Source organism: Haliotis cracherodii, unplaced genomic scaffold (genome assembly GCF_022045235.1).
Source record: "Haliotis cracherodii isolate W230 unplaced genomic scaffold, xgHalCrac1.p SCAF_4, whole genome shotgun sequence".
Lineage (NCBI taxonomy): Eukaryota > Metazoa > Mollusca > Gastropoda > Lepetellida > Haliotidae > Haliotis > Haliotis cracherodii.
Window position 1 is genome coordinate 39,638,969 of NW_027266297.1, and position 19,169 is coordinate 39,658,137.

Consider the following 19,169-nt stretch of genomic DNA (forward strand, 5'->3'; position numbering starts at 1 on the left):
TGTCCATAAAGCTATATGCAATAAACCAGAAGTCGATGTCCATAAAGCTATATGCAATAAACCAGAAGTCGATGTCCATAAAGCTATATACAATAAACCAGAAGTCGATGTCCATAAAGGTGTACGTTTTCTTACTAACTCACCAACTTCTAGAATGCCAATCAAACAGTTCCTATATCAGCAATCCTCCAAACTATGCATCACGCAGATACCATGTCATAAGTCTGTGACATGGAGATAGCATGGTTCTTTATTCGTTGTGAGTTAACGATGGGCTACATGTAGCTAAGAAATATTAGCACTCACATCTTCCTTTGAAATTATGTAGCATCTGTATATTAGTAATAAATGTATTATTGGAGATTTTCCTACATCTACATCTCGTCATACATCATGACCCGCAGTTTTACACGGATGTCGATGTTAATGTTCTTCTCAGCTCACTGAACATCGTGTTTTCACTTTGAAGTTACCGGATATGTTGAGAAAACACAAGTCATGCCTCTATTTCAAAACACGTCAACATTATTTCATCATTTTACCAATGAGAACGTATTTTTTCAAATTGTGAAATTTGTTGTTCTGAAACAAATGAACAGATATTTCGTATTTAAACGTTTCAAACAATCACACAACATGTCTTTAACATGGATCATTGCTTATGATACTGATCACTGGACTGTCTGGCACAGACTCGTTGTTTACAGGCAGGAATATTACTGTGTACGGCATAAGACAACAAACACAATTTCTTCATGAACATTGTGCGAGTGGCGAATACAACCAGTAAAACAAGACATGATTACCCTTTTCACGAACACATAGTCCTATCATAAATGTTCATCACTTTTACTTCCAGTGGAATCTGTATCAATATTGATTATTCTCTGACGTTTTGAATTTTGAAATTCGTTTTATTACAAATGAGTGAGTTAGTTGTAATGTGTATTTACCACAGTTGCTGGAACCCAATTGAATGGAACCCAGGATATCGGCGTTAACAAGTAGGCTACCTCACAGCCCCCCACAAACTAAAATTGTCATTTTCTCCCTTCAGTTTAAACACCATCATCATAATTTGTTTTATACCGTTATGACCCTTAAAACCGAATAATAATTATGTTTGTTTGTTTATTGTTTAACGCCGCACTCAGCAATATACCAGCTATATGACGGTGGTCTGTAAATAATCGAGTCTGGACCAGACAGTCCAGTGACTGACATCATGAGCAGCAATCCACGCAATTGGGATACGATGAAATGCATCAAACCAAATCAGCAAGCCTGACCACCAGATCGACAGACACCAGTGGACGAAAGTATTGCCAGCAACCCGCAACGGTAGTTTTCGATAAATCACGATCTCCTTTCCTAGTGCTCACCCATCCATGAACTACTCGTGATTCTTGTCAGCAGTAACTTTTAATAGACTGATTCCCATTCATTTAGACCATGGTCGACATACCCCTCTGTCGGTATATCCCGCGGAGGAAAACAAAAGGTATTTCATCGCGTGTATTTGCGATGTCATTCCAGGCAACATTTTGCAAGTCATGGTGATATTCAACTTCGCTTTCTACTCGGGAAATATGTAGAGACAACAAATGTTCTTACCGAATGCTATAACGTGACGTCCCACAATCACTGTACATGTGTTTGTGTCATAACGGATTCTATTAACTGTATTCACGGGCATTACATACACCAAAACAGAATTAATAATTGTTTGAATTAATCTTAGGGGAACCGGATATACAGATACAAAGCAAACATAACGGACAATAAACTAGCCGACACCACTTCAAAACGACTGTATGGCCAGCACACATTTATACGTCAATGACATATATATTAACGGCAAATACATTCATAGACGAAACATTGAGCATGAGGACGCGGATAATGTGAATGGTTTAATGTAAGCCTGTTCTGCTCTATTTGGTGTTCCATTCATGTGTAAACTCATTCTGACTATTCAAAGGTGTGATCGCTATAGGAAAATATAAAAAATGCCGAAATCAAAGACAGCGTTGATATGAAGTATCTACTGTTACAACTGTTAGGACTAAAATGCACAACTCCCGTCGCCTCGTCGCTGTCAATATAAATTTTAAGTAACCACACCCAGAATCACCAGCCGAAACGAAACATAACCAAACGGAACGTATAAGACCTGGTTCGGGAGCGATCTTCATTGTTTACACAACCGCCAGGGGTTACATATACGTGTATATTTTAAGGTGCGAGTTATATTTTCCCTTCCCGGTTTGTACGTTGAAGGATGGATTAGTTTTGAGAAGACAACGCAGCTTTGGAAACTTAAGACAACGATGAAGATTTTTGTGATATTGTTTGTGACACTGCAAACATGCAGTGCGCATTTGGTTCTAACGTTTCCACCAGCGAGAAAGTATGCCTTGGATTTTCTTGACAACTTCAGAACATCAGCTCCGTGTGGAGTTCCCCGTGGTAGGCTGCTTACTTCCTATCTTTTCAGTGTTTATGTCTGAATGTTGGTGTCGTTTAGATGTAATGACTAACTACAAATAATGTATATGATAAATATGACAGATGTGATTTAGATGTAAACATGTTTAGGATTTGACCATATTAAATTGTAAACATGTTCAGAATCTAAACCATCTCTGTAGAGTAGTAGATAGAGCGTCTGCCAGAGATCCAAAAGTCTGTGGTTCGATCCCCTGACCGCGTCCTGCTAAGCGACGTTAACGTTGAGCGTTGCTCACTACTATATGAGTTACCATACAGTCACTAAATCCATCAATGGTAGGCAAAGATTCATCACGGAAACTGTTTACTGGTGTACTACAATACATTTAACAGATATAAATGGAAACGTGTGGTCCAGTCGTTTTAAGGCGCCGGAATTCGATGTGCATAGATTTGCGTTTCTTAGTGAAACTCCGGAGCCTATGACTGTGGTTTTGAATCCTACATTCGCCCTGACTGTGAATCACACCAAATCTGTGCATGATTGACCAAAAAGTTCACCGAAAGCTTGTTTAACATCTATGATTCGCATCACCTCGGGCTTTCCTCCATCATCAAAGTAACACGCACGGTAAAACGATAATTGATATACTGATTAAAGCGGCAACCTCACTCCTTTCACTTACACAGTATATCAACCAAGGAGTGAGTGAGTATGGTTTCACGCCGCTTTTAGCAATTTAGCAATATTCCAGCAATATCACGGCGGGGGACACCAGAAATTGGCTTCATACATTGTACCCACGTCGGGAATCGAACCCGGGTCTTAGGCGTGACGAGCGAACGCTTAAACCACTAGGCTACCCGACCGCCCCTATCAACCAAGGAAGGAGAGTATAACAACGAACGAGGTTCAGTATATCAACGAATGAAGTATAGTATATCAACGAGTGAATTGCAGTATATCAAGGAGTGAAGTACAGTATATCAACGAAGGAGGTACAATATATCAACGAGTGAATTACAGTATATCAAGGAGTGAAATACAGTATATCAACGAACGAGGTTCAGTATATCAACGAATGAAGTATAGTATATCAACGAGTGAATTACAGTTTATCAAGGAGTGAAATACAGTATATCAACGAACGAGGTAAACTATATCAACGAATGAAGTACATGTATAGTATGCCAAATAACGACGTACAGCATATCAACGAACGCGGTACAATATCTAAAATAATAAAGTATAGTATATCATCGAACGAAGTACAGTCTGCAGGTCTGAGACGTTTATCACTTTGGTGAAACCCAGGAGAACAGGTATGGTGCTGACAAACCTAGAAACATAAACGGGGAGTACAATAATTCGAACCGACAATCAAGGGTTTCTGGTGTGTCTGAAGGACGCAACTCTGCACAGCGAATAGCGGGCATAAGACGACTGGGCCATGCGTACCCCCACTGTTCAATAATACAGGTCAGGGCCTGGGTAAGACTCGTACAGCAGATCTAGTATAGGCTAAATGTGGACGTGAATAGGTCCATATTTATGTAGTTTGTTGACATGAAAGTTTCCGTGGAATGAGGTTGTTTGTCATTGAACAAATGGCCTCGGGCTTTGCGTACAAGGAAGAAGTGTTCCCAACAGGGAAATCTCTGTGTCATCAGAGCATTGTGAATGAGCAAGGGAATAATTCGATGTAGGTCATCAGTAACTACCGTTGGTTATGTTTTGGGATGGATTTTAACTGGAATGTATATTGTTTTTTGTTCGCTATCTGTCACAGGTGGAAGTAACGTTCTTTTTCAATGAGTCATGTTTCGAGGCCAAGTTTTATCATTGGTCTGACTGTACAGTGTTGTTTTTTATATAAAATGTTGGTACCCGGAAGAGCAAAATGTCCAGTCTTGAGTCCAAGGTAGGATTTGTTCAAGACTTTAAATCGACAAACCTTAAGATTGTATTTTTTAAATACTATCACTGCAATTAAACTTCATTACGTTTCAATATCCCTTAAAAGTAATGAAGTAAAGTGTTTGATAGGCTTATATATACATACACACACACATATATTTACTGACAAAGCCAATAACATAGGATTAATGTACAAAGATAACAATAAAATGACGCGAAGCCGTTGGGGATAGGATAAATGTACAACGATATGATACAGCAAGACAGTAACTGTTATTTTTGTAGTATTTCCTGTGCAATGTGTTTCTAATGCAAGTGATGTATAAATCTGCTAAATTTAACAAACATGTAACACAAATACGGTGACACCAAAGTATCAAAAGATAAATACTCAGTATAAATACATTGTGAGTTCCCTGTATGAGAAAGTACCAAGTATAAAAAGAAACCAAAAGTGTTACCTTTGTGACAAAGCAGTTCTGCTTGGTGTATTGTCAGTTTTCAATGCCAGACGCCCATACAACACATCAGTACATAAACAATTACAAACATAATAAAAACACATGGTGTTGATATTGATAAAGTAGCTTATCTAGCTGCATTGATTTAAATATGTAGTTTAATATATGTACTATTGTAAAGCTACATTTAGAAGGATAAGATTTATAAAAGACTCAATTGAAGGTTTATTATAATAATTAGGATGAAAATAGATTGTCTAAGGCATGGCTTATGAGCAAGAATTATATCGGATATAATATTTACATAATTTTTACAACGCAGCTATGTGACAAAACCTCAATTACACGTATGCGTCATCTTTCACTGTGAAGAATCGGGTTAGAATTGTCGTGAGAGGCTACCAACGGGATCGGGTGGTCAGGCTCGCTAACTTGATTGATGCAGGTCATCGTATCCCAGTGCTTATGATGTTAATCACTAGATTGTCTGGTCTAGACTCGAATACGGGCTGTGTGCGGCGTTAAATAACAAACAAAAACAAAACAAAACAAACAAACAGACAAACAAACACACGTCTTCACAGTCAGCCAAAGGAGGCTAATACGTGTATCAAGACAAATATAAAAAAACGCTTGCCCAGTAACAATTTATATGTGCGAAACCTTTACAAGTCAAAAATGCCTCTGTGTCCGCCTTTACTTAATAGAGTCTTTTTAGTTTTCTAAGTATACTAGCACCCGGACGCAGAATATACTACATCACTCAGGAACGCAGGTGCACAGGTACGCAGAACGCTCATTGGAGAGTCGGAAAACACGTTTTCAGCGTCCGGGTCATAAACAACACCACCCATGTTCTTATGTTTTGAACTAAAGTGGTTCATGTCGACATGAAGCTGATGCTTTGTGATATAACTGAGGAACATTTCAAACCCGAGTGACGACTGCTGTGCAAGCATTCCGGAAATCTAAAATTTAACATTATTAACATGAAATTTGCAAAGAACAGATCGAATTTCATATGACAAAGTGTGCTTATCATGACTTATTGTCCCTGTTTTCTGTTGGAGACTCAAAGTGTTGAACTTGGTTCAGAACATTCGTAAATGACCTTTTAAAAATTAAATATGATCAAATTCAAACTTCTCATGATATTTACAGAAGTCATAGTGAAATTTGACATCTGCATTTCCAATTAGAGATGTACACCCCTGTGAGATCAGGAATGGCATTAATCTATGGCATTAATTCATGAAAATCGAGTGCTCACTGATCCATTGACCGGGGTAATAATAGTGTAGCGCTATGAGCATCCACTCGGTGAATGGAATCTGGCGCATTATAAATGCACTTATTATTATTTTAACCTAACATGCTTTTGTTCTGTCAATAGAAGACTGGTCTTTCGGTAGAGGTGAGGCGATATGGGGTTTAACGTCGCGTCCAAGATTATTGCACTTATTATTGCAAGAATATTGAGATACAATGTCGCAGTTTAACATGAATACCTTAGACACAGTATACTGACTTCGAGCCGACCAGTCCTTGTTTTAGTCCTTTAATGCCGAGCGCCAGAGAGGGTAATAGACAGGTACCGTCTTTAAACGTCTTTTGGTATGACGCAGCCAGGGATCAAACCCCGGATCTTCCGCTCCCCGGGCGGGCGCTCTACCACTAGACCACGGAGGCGGTCCGAATCGGTTTAGCCATATTCCATAAAATTATGATTATTTTAGAATTCATAATGTTTTAGTTATTCAGAAAATCGTATGCTCGCGTTACTTTTGCCCTTTATGTCACGGATATCATTCATACACGATTCTACTTCAATTCGGGACAGGTATAGCCACAGTGCCGGGCAAACAAAAGAAGTGTAAACATGAAAATTGGATTTGACAAAAAAAAATTACATCGTTATCAAAATGTTAAAAGGTTGAATACAGTCGCCGAAAATAATTATACTTAAAGTCCAAAACACAAGTATGATGCACATATGAAATACATCACCATGGGATAATCATTTCTTGTTTGTTTCATTTAGGCCTCCATCAAACATGGGTGTATGCTTTCTTTTGCCCGGTAGTGTACATGAGTTACATTCTTAACATTATTGCAGCTATATGACGGAGGTCTGTAAATAGTCGAGTCTTGACCAGACAATTTAGTGATTGACATCATCAGCATCGATCTACGCAATAGGGATACGATGACATGCATCAACCAAGTCAGCGAAACTGACAACCCGATCCCGTTAGTCGCCTCTTGTGAGTGGTAGTGTTTCCAACATGGAGCCTGTTAGAACAACATATTTATTCTCCTTCAACAACTTGACCATAAACTCTCTGAGAGTCAGTGTTGCGTGTATTACCTGTAGTTTTATAACCGCTAAATTGAATTTGAAACCGAACGCGCAGCATGAGAGTTGGCTTATAAAGTAGCTGTGCCGTATTTCTTTCCTGTCATATATGCGGGTGAAGCATATTGTTGTAAAAAATTGTTCAAGCACAATTGGAAGTCACAAAAATAGTTTTTATGTGGTAATTACAAAATTTATAAACTCAGCCAATAATATTCTCTCAGCATAATCACGCCTGCATCTCTCTCCATTAGAGAAGCAGTCTCTTCATAACACTGGCCCTGCCTACCTCCATGAGATGTTTCTCCTACCAGAAATCTCCGACCAAATCACCAACTTCTCTTGTCTGTACCAAAATACAGACTTAAGTCCTTCAGTGCTCGACCCTTCCCTCATGCAAATGCTTTTAATTTACTATGTAGCTGTCTTCCCAAAAGCCTTGTATCACAGTGTTAAATTTTGGACTCAAAACTTACCCCTTCGAACGCCAGAACTGAACCAGATACAATCAGTTGTATGGGGAACAACTCACTTGACACTCCCCTGCCAAATATAATGTCGTCCATTACACGACGTCATCAAGATTCGAATCTCCAGAAATGACGTCACGATAGGACAATATTTTATCGTGAAATAGACCACGTTACACCCAATGTCGTTGAATAAGCCCAGGGACTTTGTGAGTTTTCAATATTTGTTAGTGAAACCCGTACCTGCAGTACATAAGCACGCGCTTTGGTTTTATACAATGTGAAATACATCTCTCTTACACACCTGAGAGTGAGAAACCCATTTGAAATAACTGGTATCAAACATGTGTGTGAAATCGAATTCCAGGCCCGTGTTTGGCTACTCCATGATGATGACCTAAAGTCAGATTATGATGGAATCCTTTCCTGATCGTAAGTCATTGTGAAGTTACTCGTGCTTCAGTCGAATGTTCACCTACGTTGAACGTTATGGTTTTAGTGTTACCCCTGGATGCCACAGCGACATACATGTCCCTTCCCTTCAACATTCGCTTCGAAGTCGAACACAAGTGAATTACATCACGCACACGAATACACTTCACAGTTTTGAACTCTGTGGGAAATTCTCTTCCCTGTGATATTATCCGCTGTCATTTTAGGCAAAGCAGAATTATTGAAAGTGACCTCTGAAAATTAGGTACATCGTAAATCTCGACATTTTGGATACATTACCAAATCACCATTCACGGCGTTTATTATTTACTGTTTGTTTGGAAATCTGAACATCGGATATTTACTCGAGGAATTGAATTTCAAAAATAGGGTATTAATGATCACGGTTAGATTTCTATCCTTTTTTTCATCAAAGTACCATTGATAGTTATGAAACATCGCAAATAAGCCTAGGATCGTTTAGAATAATCTTGGAAAATATGCAAACACGAACGCCAAAGTGTACCTTACGCCATTTGGATATTATTTACAAAATCACATTTACGTATGCCGACGCATATTACATCACAAATATTTCAAACTCAGCTGCGATACATACATCCCTGAATTCTTCATATATTTTAGAATTAAATGACAAATGGTCTGTGTCACCAATACCAATACAATACCATACAAATTATCTACAGATGTTGTACTCAAACGACGTGTAACGAACACATCGAAATATATTGCCAGTTAGTATGTGTGCAGGTTTCTAATCTCTGTTAAAATTACCTTCTATTTCATACAGGTTTTGGTCCAGTGACTGAATTCAAAGCTGGCTCTCAAGTGAAGGTGACTTGGCATCTAGCATATCCGCATCAGGTAATACATCTCAATTCAATGTCGAGCTCTTTATAACAGTTAACAGCGCCAAGGCTGATCTTGTCTAGGGGCCGTCGTACAATTGTCACGCCTTTGTTTGAATTTCGTGTCTGCGTTAAAAGTGTTCGGATCAAAACTATTGTGAATTATTTTCAAAGGTTTGTTTCCGAAAGCCGTGTTTCACATTGAACACGTAAAGTGCTTTATGGGAAACATGTTATGACTAATTACACATTTCCATAGAGTAATTTTACATTTAAAAATCTGCAGCATGCTTCTATGATTGGCTTTATCTCCTTGTTGAGAAATTCATCGGTGGGTATGAGAGCCTGAGTGAGTAAACTTTTATGCCGCCTTTAACAATATTTCATAATCATCGCGGCTAGCTGACACCTCTCAAGTTGCAACCATGTGGTGAATCAGTGACATCACCGCAGTGTCCAAGCGAACGCTCCCACCTCATCCCTCATCCCTGTTTATGTTTGGTTGGTCTCAGGTGTACTTGGTGGCAATAATTTTGACTAGGAAGATTTGACAAAATATCTGATTGGCTAGGTCTTAATTCGTTTCAAAAGCAAATATCTACGAACGCACATATTGAAGAGGAATCGGATAACAAAAAATAGTAATTAATGAAAACGCAACTCATGACATCCTTAACCAGTGTGGGTAGCTATTCCTGTTTTCAGCTAGATTTATAAAGAATCTTCATTGAACATGTTTGTTTTTTATCCGATAACGTAATGTAATATGAATGGTCGCACATGTACAGGAAAATTAATTGACAAATATTTGTTGTTTAAAATCACCCAACGTCCGTCTCCTCCGATAACAAATGCCTTGTCCGAAGTTCAGAAAATTCGGTTGTTGTCGGGGATCAAGAAATGTCGCCTTTTGCAAAAATGTGTTCCCGTTTATATTTTTAGTCAATCACAATATCAGTCGCCTGAAACGCACTTATGGTTATCACTTGGGTTTCCTTCACTATCTCACTACTTGGCCACATTTTGCTGTGCCGGGGTTAGTGTTTTCCTGTTGAAGCTCTTACATGTAGGTTTCACCTACTTCCTATTATTAACTTGATCTTATTTGTTATCAGGGTGGATTTTACCTTCAAGTTCTGGACAAAAGTAACAGGGAGGTCGTTCGCTACCAACAGAATGGTGTGGTGATGTCGTCCCCTGGGAGTGTACCAGAGCCTACGGGAGAACCTGAAGGAGAACCAACAGCAGAGCCTGCAGGAGAACCAACAGCAGAGCCTGCAGGAGAACCAACAGCAGAGCCTGCAGGAGGACCAACGACAGAGCCTGCAGGAGAACCAACAGCAGAGCCTACAGGAGAACCAACGACAGAGCATGCAGGAGAACCAACAGCAGAGCCTGCAGGAGAACCAACGACAGAGCCTGCAGGAGAACCAACAGCAGAGCCTGCAGGAGAACCAACAGCAGAGCCTGCAGGAGATCCAACAGCAGAGCCTGCAGGAGAACCAACAGCAGAGCCTGCAGGAGAGCCAACAGCGGAGACAGGGACAAACACTGGCGGCACCGTCGACCTCATCGGTTACAACGACACAACGTAATTCAAATTACAGACATTTGGAAAAAAACACAGAACATTTTGACATTGTGCCGGTTCTGAGAGGCTACCTCGGTATTATGACAGTTGTATGGGACATGTAAACTTCCCTGTAGCTCAGAGGCGGATATTGTCCTGAACTTATTCTGGTATAATGAAAACACAGAGATATGATGATAATAAAAGTTAATTTTGGCACACTTAATTAATGAATGACGTGGATATTAACAATTGTGACTTCTCCTTGCAGCATGGTGGAGTACACAATCACCCTCCCCGACATCGAGTGTGACGGCTGTACTCTAAGGATGATCAGACAGGCCCTGGAATGGGGATCGTGTGCCTCCCAGTATCTCTTCTGGAGCTGCGCCGACATCAACATCGTTAAAGGTATGCGGCAAGTAATTGTAGCATAACTATGACAATGTTTTCATGACTGATGTTTAATCGTACGATTGCGTCAACACTGAACATTTACCATTCATTCATTCGTTTTTCTATCATTGAATGAAATTGAATTTTTTTAAATCCCTTTTTTAATTGGAATTGCTTTATCGAATCATTTTACTTTTGCTTGTAATATATTGAATTGAGGTTAAGATCTACTATATGATGTATCCTAATGATACATAGAAACTTTTGAAGTGCAAGGTGTATTTTCGGTATATTGTACCAGATAACAATACTGATCCGAAGACAAACTGCTCCGGGCAAGGAACATGGAAAGATGGCCTCTGTTCCTGTAACCAGCTGTACAAGGGGGATCGCTGCCAGTACAAAGGTATGGAAGGGCTGATATGACATTGTCGCTTGGCGTCTGTTTTCATTCATTTGGTTTATCAAGTAACAGTGGAGCACATATTGTAATGTACTTTACCAGGCCGGGTTCTTTTTCGACAATTCCAACATGCGAATTACTTCAGTGATATTTTCTAAGTATGATGTAAGTGTTTGCTTCAAGGGAGTGATGGTATGAGAGTTGTGGGGTTGTAAATAAGGGTGCTGGTGCATGGCATTTTGTGTGTGTGTGTGTGTGTGTGTGTGTGTGTGTGTGTGTGTGTGTGTGTGTGTGTGTGTGTGTACTAATGCCGATTTTACAGTGCCAGATCCGAGATACCATGCCGCAGTTGTACATGAATACCCGACTGAGACACACGGTATATTGTGTGTGTATGTGTGTGTGTGTATGTGTGTGTGTGTGTGTGTGTGTGTGTGTGTGTGTGTGTGTGTGTGTGTGTGTGTGTGTGTGTGTGTGTGTGTGTGTGTGTGTGTGTGTGTGTGTGTGTCTGTGTGTGTCTGTGTGTGTGTTTCTAACACAGTTTCACCATTCATTCAGATGACTGTGAAATAGACAGTGATTGTGGCGGACATGGCCAATGTGAGGACACCCAGGCGACGTCCTACCCTCGCTTTCAGTGCTACTGTGACGTGGGATGGTTCGGCAAGAACTGTAAGCAGGGTAAGTACATGTCCATCTGCCTATAGATATTGAGAAGAACAATCCAAGATAAACTATCGTAAACTTATATATCTATATGATATGAGGGGTCATTCTAAAGTGTTCATCGTATTAGGTCTTTGATGGAAAAGACAGTCAAACAACTCTCCCTTTTTAGTTTCAATCGAGATATCATACTATGTGCATTTATTAAACGAATCGACAGGGTTTCATTCCATCGACAATGCGTATGTCATGTTGGAGTGACGTTTGTACCTGCAAAGTTCATTGGAAATGAGACAATCACATATATCGGGAAAATGAACATATTCGGTCATCGATCAATCGTGTCAAAATAATGTGTAACTTGCTTCCAGCTGGAAAAACCCCATAGCATATGCTTTTTATTGCAAGACATGTACGAAGATAAATTTGCATTTGTATTTAACCCCTATCTATTTCTAGAGTCCAAGGTGACCACGACGAATATTGACTACAGTCAGTACGAGATGAGAACCTTGAGCCCGGAGTATGAACTGTACTACAGAGAAATAACGGTAGAGTGATTATGAGACTGGTACCTTACTGTAAATGTTATCATTCGCATTTTGGGTTTTCGTTATGATTCATTGTTTTCATATGATCATGTACACTCGTTAGAGGGATTGTACTACTGCATTGAAACTGAATGTTTCACTACCTTCCAGGCTGAACAAGAACTGGAGGTTGTGATGAAAGTGAAGAGCTCTACCTGGGTAGGCATTGGATGGAAACCTACAGGTAAGACAACAACACAAAGACGGACGGACGAAGGATGGATGGATGGATAGATGGATGGATAGATAGTGAAGTTTTTCTTATTCAGATTTCAGATCAGGATGTCAGTCGTTCCCGAACTTTCCTGGTGCACAACCAAACACAAATGCAGAGCCAGAATCTGAAGCAGAGCCGGAATCAACATCTGAACCAGAACATGAAGCAGAGCCCGAATCTACATCTGAACCAGAACACACAGCAGAACCCGAATCTACATCTGAACCAGAACACACAGCAGAACCCGAATCTACATCTGAACCAGAACACGAAGCACAGCCGGAATCTACATCTGAACCAGAACACACAGCAGAACCCGAATCTACATCTGAACCAGAACAGGAACCAGAACCCGAATCTACATCTGAACCAGAACACACAGCAGAACCCGAATCTACATCTGAACCAGAACACACAGCAGAACCCGAATCTACATCTGAACCAGAACACACAGCAGAACCCGAATCTACATCCGGTTTGGCATTGCCATCATGTACCATAAGAGCTTCCTCTTTTACAGGTGGCACACCTAATCCCGAACCCAGTGCAGAAAGCGAACCCAGTGCAGAAGGCGAACCCAGCGCAGAAGCCGAACCCAGGCCCGAGGGCGAACCTACTCCAGAAAGTGAAACTAGGCCTGGAGGTTCAGGCGTTGTAACTCGCGGAAACAAGGACGGTTGTAAGTATCGTACTTATGGGGATTCATTAAGTTTTATAACCTCTATACGGTTTTATAAACTCTTATTCCATGGAATGACACCGTGTGATTTTATAAGTGAGTGACGTGCTATACGCAGCTTTACACTTTTCTTCAGTTGTGATAACGCGTCTATGACAATAAGCAGGTTATGGGACATTACAGGTTATTGTGATTCTTTTCGATTTGGAATGTCTACTCTTCGACAAACATATTTCAAGATTCGCGAAACTGCAGATAAATAACAGGAGGTATTTCTGATCATCTAGCCGGCACACACCCTATGGACTGCACGGATATGGTGATCGGGTCTGCCCGGGGGATGAGGAGCAGGGTGGGAGATTATTACACCAGGGACAGGTCCACCCCTCAACATGATGACTTCTATGGTGGAACTAACAGTCTCACAGCTGCTCTCGGCTTTGAGGAGAACGGTTATACTGTTATCCTGTTCAGGAAGAAACTCACTGGTGGGTATATATATGCAGTGTCAATGCATCAGTTGATGTACAAAGTATTATATAATCCATTGGTTTAAGACAAAAGTAGATTTGATCCTGGAACTGATAATGAACTCCAGTCAGCGGGTTGCTGTCCGTACCCCCGATAGAACTTCGCTATACTGAAATAGTAACTTTGTAGAATTTTCATTGATAAACTTTTTTTTGCTTTCAGTCAGCAAGATTTCAGAACATAGCTTGTTTTCAATTTCAGCCACTGAGAGGACTGACTACAGTATTGACGAGGTCCCTATGTCTGTGATCTGGGCAAGAGGTCAAGACAGCGGGATGTATGTGCACATCCCAAGATCGGGGCTCGAAGCTGGAAAGGCTGCGAATCCAAAGTACTACAATGAAGATGAGCTGAAATATCATGGTCATAGGCCGAACAGGGGCGCTGCAACTATAAACTTCAGAGGTTTTTACATGTTCTGATCTTTTGAAACGGTTTTGTGTTTGAAATACAATGTTTTACGTCATTGTCAGGCATCCATGCTTATGAAAGGCAATACCGATACTGAAGTTTGTTTAATTGTTGTTTAACGCCGCAATATTCCAGCTATATGACGGCGGTCTGTTGATAATCGAGTCTGGACCAGACAATCCGATGACTGACACCATGAGCATTGATACACGTAATTGGGATACGGTGGCATGTATCAAACAAGTCAGTGAGCCTGACCATCCGATCCCCTTAGTCGCCTCTTACGACAAGGATGGGTTGCTGAAGACCAACATTACCGAAGTAAACATTTCCCAGTGGTTTCAGCGGTTACCATAACTCCACATTTCAACTGTTGGACCGTCTGTTAACATATGTTCGAAATATTGATATAATATATGTCATCATAGACATACTATGAGGTCAGGTCCTTTTTTGTGGAATGAAAAGTTAACAGGGAGTTTTTCGTTACGTTATATGGCTTTTATGCAGGGCTTTTCAATAGCGATTATCTGTCCTTTGGGTTGATATTTTAACAATTGAATGTTGAACAGTAAATAACGTTATGATCACATATTTCTAGAGAAGACAAAACTTCCAACCGGATGTATTGGTCAGTGGCCAGCCACGTGCAACAACTGCCCCTACCAGGTGACCTGGGTCGTGGACGTGGCCAATGACATGGTCAACTTCACCATCACCGCCAGGCTGAACGGGGCGAGGAGATGGATAGGGCTTGGATTCTCACCTAATGGGAGAATGGTTGGTAATTTCCAAACATGATGTTTTCGGCATACAAAGGGAATGATTATTAGCTACAGAAGAATAAATTACCTACATCGGGTCGGGAAGAAAACCAAAATTTTGCCTTAATTGTGTACGACTTAATTTGCAAACCATCAAGAAGTCAGGTCAATAAATTAGCATTTCAATGCACAATGCTTAGTAGCGAATTAGGCAGATAGTATTATTACGCCCACATGCTTTTTGTCGAAGGTAGTCGACAGCCTTGTTGTGCACATTAACCGTTTCGCAGATGTTTGTCGTCAACGTAGCCGTTATTAACCGTACAAGTAAGTGATTAAACTCAAGTTTCCCTTTTTGACACAAGTTATACGGTGTTTCCGACCTATGTTTACGTTTTACTTTCTTACTGATATTTAGTCCGTTCACATGCTTTGTAGTCCTAGTGTAGTGGGGTACTTGTATGTTACTGCATGTCATAATAGCCATCTCCATCCAATGTTATCATAAATATATGAATCATGATGGTTGCACAGCACAAGGTGGGATGAATGTACAAAGATAACACTATAATGACGAAGCCGATGGGATAGGACTAAGATAACATTGTTATGACGAAGCCAATAATATTAACAGGAAAGGATTAATTAAGTACACCGAAGGTGTAGTGCTGACAAGGAAGTGAGGTGAAATGGGGTTTAACGTCGCGTCCAAGATTATTGCACTTATATAGCGACGTGCATGTACGTGTGTGTTTGTACATCGGGATCCAAATTCTAAGCGCGGACCGACTTCTCCGACGTCCGCGCGAAAAATTCGCCCTTATCCATACACCAATAATCATTACCGTTTACCCAGCCACCAACCCAAGCCAAGCTCCCACGCTCACGGCCAACACTCACCCCCCCCCCCCCCCCCCCCCCTCCTGACTCCCTTACCCCAGACAGTAAGCCCAAACTTTTTATAATAGGTTTTCCCATCCACCCCACCGTTTTTTGTTTTTTTCTTTTTTAAGTTTATAGAACATATTACTAACTAGCATATCAGCTTAACTGATTTATACTATTTTAAGTCTATACACGAGTTACTTCCCTTAGACTAGGTTTCTTACAGCTCCACATCACTACTGCTAAAACTTCTTTCTCCCCTTCATCCACCTTTACTGTATTTCTTTCTTCTTTCTCCCCCCTAATTTACATTTTTTGGGGCCAGCCGATTACTTGTTTATTTCCCACTATTGTTTATTATTGTTTAACCCGTCTGGCCCCGACTGCGAAATAGCCAACGGCTGAAGCGGTAGTAATATTAACTAATACTACTACTACTGTGTGTTTGTGTGGCTGCTTGTACTAGTCCGGACTGATGCCGATTTATAGTGCTAGCTCACTGAGATACCATACCGCAGTTTAACATGAATATCCTCACTCAGACACAATATACTGACTCCAAGCCGACCAGTCCTTGTTTTAGCCCCTTAATGCCGAGCGCAAGACAGGGTAACAAGCTGACAATGATCTGGCTATAGTAACACAACCAATAAGGTAGTCATTATGTCCTTTGTGGTAGATGATGTGAATGAAAGAAGTTGCTATCCATAAAAAGTGTCATGTATTCATGTTCTACCAACTTCTAATTGCTTATATCAAAGCCTTCACCAAAGTGTTGTGTAGGGCATTATTTGTTATTGAGCTGCATATTATTATTATTTTTCATTTATATTCTTCTTTACATTTTAGACTTCTTCCGACGCTGTGATCGGATGGGTGGATGGTTCCGATGTTCACATTTCTGATAGGTAGGTAACTATGAGTCGATATTTCGGATTCAGAAGTCTTTTTATGTGAGACCGCCTCCGTGGTCTGGTGGTAGAGCGTCCGCCCGGAGAGCGGAAGGTCCGGGGTTCGAGCCCCGGTCGCGTCATACCAAAAAACGTTAAAAGATGGTACTTGTTGTTACCCTGTTTGGCGCTCGGCATTAAGGAGCTAAAACAAGGACTGGTCGGCTCGGAGTCAGAATACTGTGTCTGAGTGGGGTATCCATGTTAAACTGTGGCATGGTATCTCAGTGTGGTAGCACTATAAATCGGCATCAGTCCGGACTAGTACAAGCGGCCCCCCCCCCCCCCCCCCCCCCAACCACACACACACATACACACACGCTATATAAATGCAATAATCTTGGACGCGACGTTAAATCCAATTTCACCTCACCTCTTTTTATGCGATCCTCAAACCGTATCAGTTATGCTTGTCGTAAGAGGCGACAATGGATCGGGCGATCGGGCTCGGTGACTTGGTTGATTGCGCGCCATCATGCCCGACGTTGAGACACGTTGTTCAATTCACTAGTTTCTCTGGTCCAGAGGCTCCCATCATATAACTTGAAAACTGATGAATGCAGGGTAAAACAACGAACAAACATCTAACAATTGTTTGGAGGTGATAAGCTGTATGCTGATCGAATCTCAGTCTTCAAACATGTCCTTCTTGCAATAATCTCTATATATTTCAGTAACCATACACAGGCAAACAATTTCTCCTACAGTTACAAGTTCTTTTCTGGTTGAGGGGCGGTCGGGTAGCCTAGTGGTTAAATCGTTTGCTCGTCACGCCGAAGACCCGGGTTCAATCCCCGACATGGGTACAATGTGTGAAGCCCATTTCTGGTGTCCCCCGCCGTGAAATTGCTGGAATATTGCGAAAAGCGGCGTAAAACCATACTCACTCACTCACTCTCTTCTCGTTGCCGTAATGTGGTCATTTACTCTGAGTAATATGAAGTATTCAACTGTATGAAAAAATGAACAGTTATGTAATATTATATTTTCTTGAACACACTCATCGGATATGAATGAAGACTGTTTTGGTAAAACCGCAAAAAATACAGAATGTTCTTTGATAAAATCTGATCTCATATACGCATTAACAAACATTATTTTCAGGTTCATCACAGGATACAGTCCCCCACAAATTGACACAGCGGATAACTTAGTGGATAAATCAGGAAAACTCACCAATGGAGTGACTGAGATAAAGTTCTCCCGTAAAAGAAATACCGGTCAGCCTCAGGACTTCACCTTCACCGATGCCGACACCGGGTGTCCGTTCTTGTTGTTTCCAGTGGGCGGGACATATGATTCATCAAGTCTGGCCATCTTCCAACACGCAACCACGCCCCAGGTGTCCGCTCAGAGAATATGCTTCAGCAGCACCTGTGCAGGTTCTGGTGGTAATGGCGGTATGACTGAAAGTTAAATTTTCATTCATTGAAGTAAATACTATGTTGCTCTGAGAAGCCAGTTATTCCATGGGTAAAACGTTTATATTCTACTGGAATTTATTTGAGTACAAAAAATTATAATCTTTGGTCATATTTCGCGGATTTGCATTCAGTAGGTCCTCCATTACCCGTGATTATATCCGACCGCTAATCAGTGTATTCGCTATGTTTAACCAACGAATAAAGCTGGTCTGGTCAAGCGAGAGGGAAGCAAGTCTCTGCTCAGACCAGTGAGCATTTAGATGACACAATATTTCTCATGCAACTCGTGCCTCCAAGCCATCATCCAACTACTCAGCAACCGTAGGGTTTCACACAAAATTCATCCACGGCCGCGGAGTAGTGCTCATCTGACTTCCATGAGTTATACACGGCTTCATTCACTATTTGAAAACAGGGCGACCGGGTAGCCTAGCGATTAAAGCGTTCGCTCGTCACGCCGAAGACCCGGGTTCGATACCCCTGGTAACAATGTGTGATGCCCATTTCTGGTGTCCCCCGCCGTGATATTGCTGGAATATTTCTAAAAGCGGCATAGAAACCATACTCACTCATTAAATAAATAGGAATGACAACTACACAGCATATCGCCGTATGTATTCAGGTGATGGGCAACGTAGTCAAGTACTGACGATGCTTACATGTGGTTACCCAGTTGTAAATGGTATATCATTTCAAAAGATAGTAATAACGTTCATTGAGAACAAA

The 19,169-nt window shown here is 40.9% G+C and overlaps 1 protein-coding gene across 2 annotated transcripts in view; it reads left to right on the top strand.

Annotated features, from left to right (window-relative positions):
- The first annotated feature begins 2,192 nt into the window (after positions 1–2,192).
- LOC139478529 (uncharacterized) overlaps positions 2,193–19,169 on the top strand; it is a 41,800-nt gene continuing 24,823 nt past the window's right edge. For both annotated transcript variants that reach the window (XM_071261024.1, XM_071261025.1), the window contains exons 1-14: positions 2,193–2,469; positions 8,900–8,973; positions 10,073–10,548; positions 10,799–10,938; positions 11,225–11,329; positions 11,885–12,007; positions 12,452–12,543; positions 12,694–12,766; positions 12,852–13,478; positions 13,766–13,966; positions 14,211–14,414; positions 15,022–15,200; positions 16,919–16,977; positions 18,124–18,419. In XM_071261024.1, the coding sequence (XP_071117125.1) occupies positions 2,331–2,469; positions 8,900–8,973; positions 10,073–10,548; positions 10,799–10,938; positions 11,225–11,329; positions 11,885–12,007; positions 12,452–12,543; positions 12,694–12,766; positions 12,852–13,478; positions 13,766–13,966; positions 14,211–14,414; positions 15,022–15,200; positions 16,919–16,977; positions 18,124–18,419 (2,788 nt within the window). In that variant the 5' untranslated portion in view covers positions 2,193–2,330. The remainder of the gene's footprint in view (positions 2,470–8,899; positions 8,974–10,072; positions 10,549–10,798; positions 10,939–11,224; positions 11,330–11,884; positions 12,008–12,451; positions 12,544–12,693; positions 12,767–12,851; positions 13,479–13,765; positions 13,967–14,210; positions 14,415–15,021; positions 15,201–16,918; positions 16,978–18,123; positions 18,420–19,169) is intronic.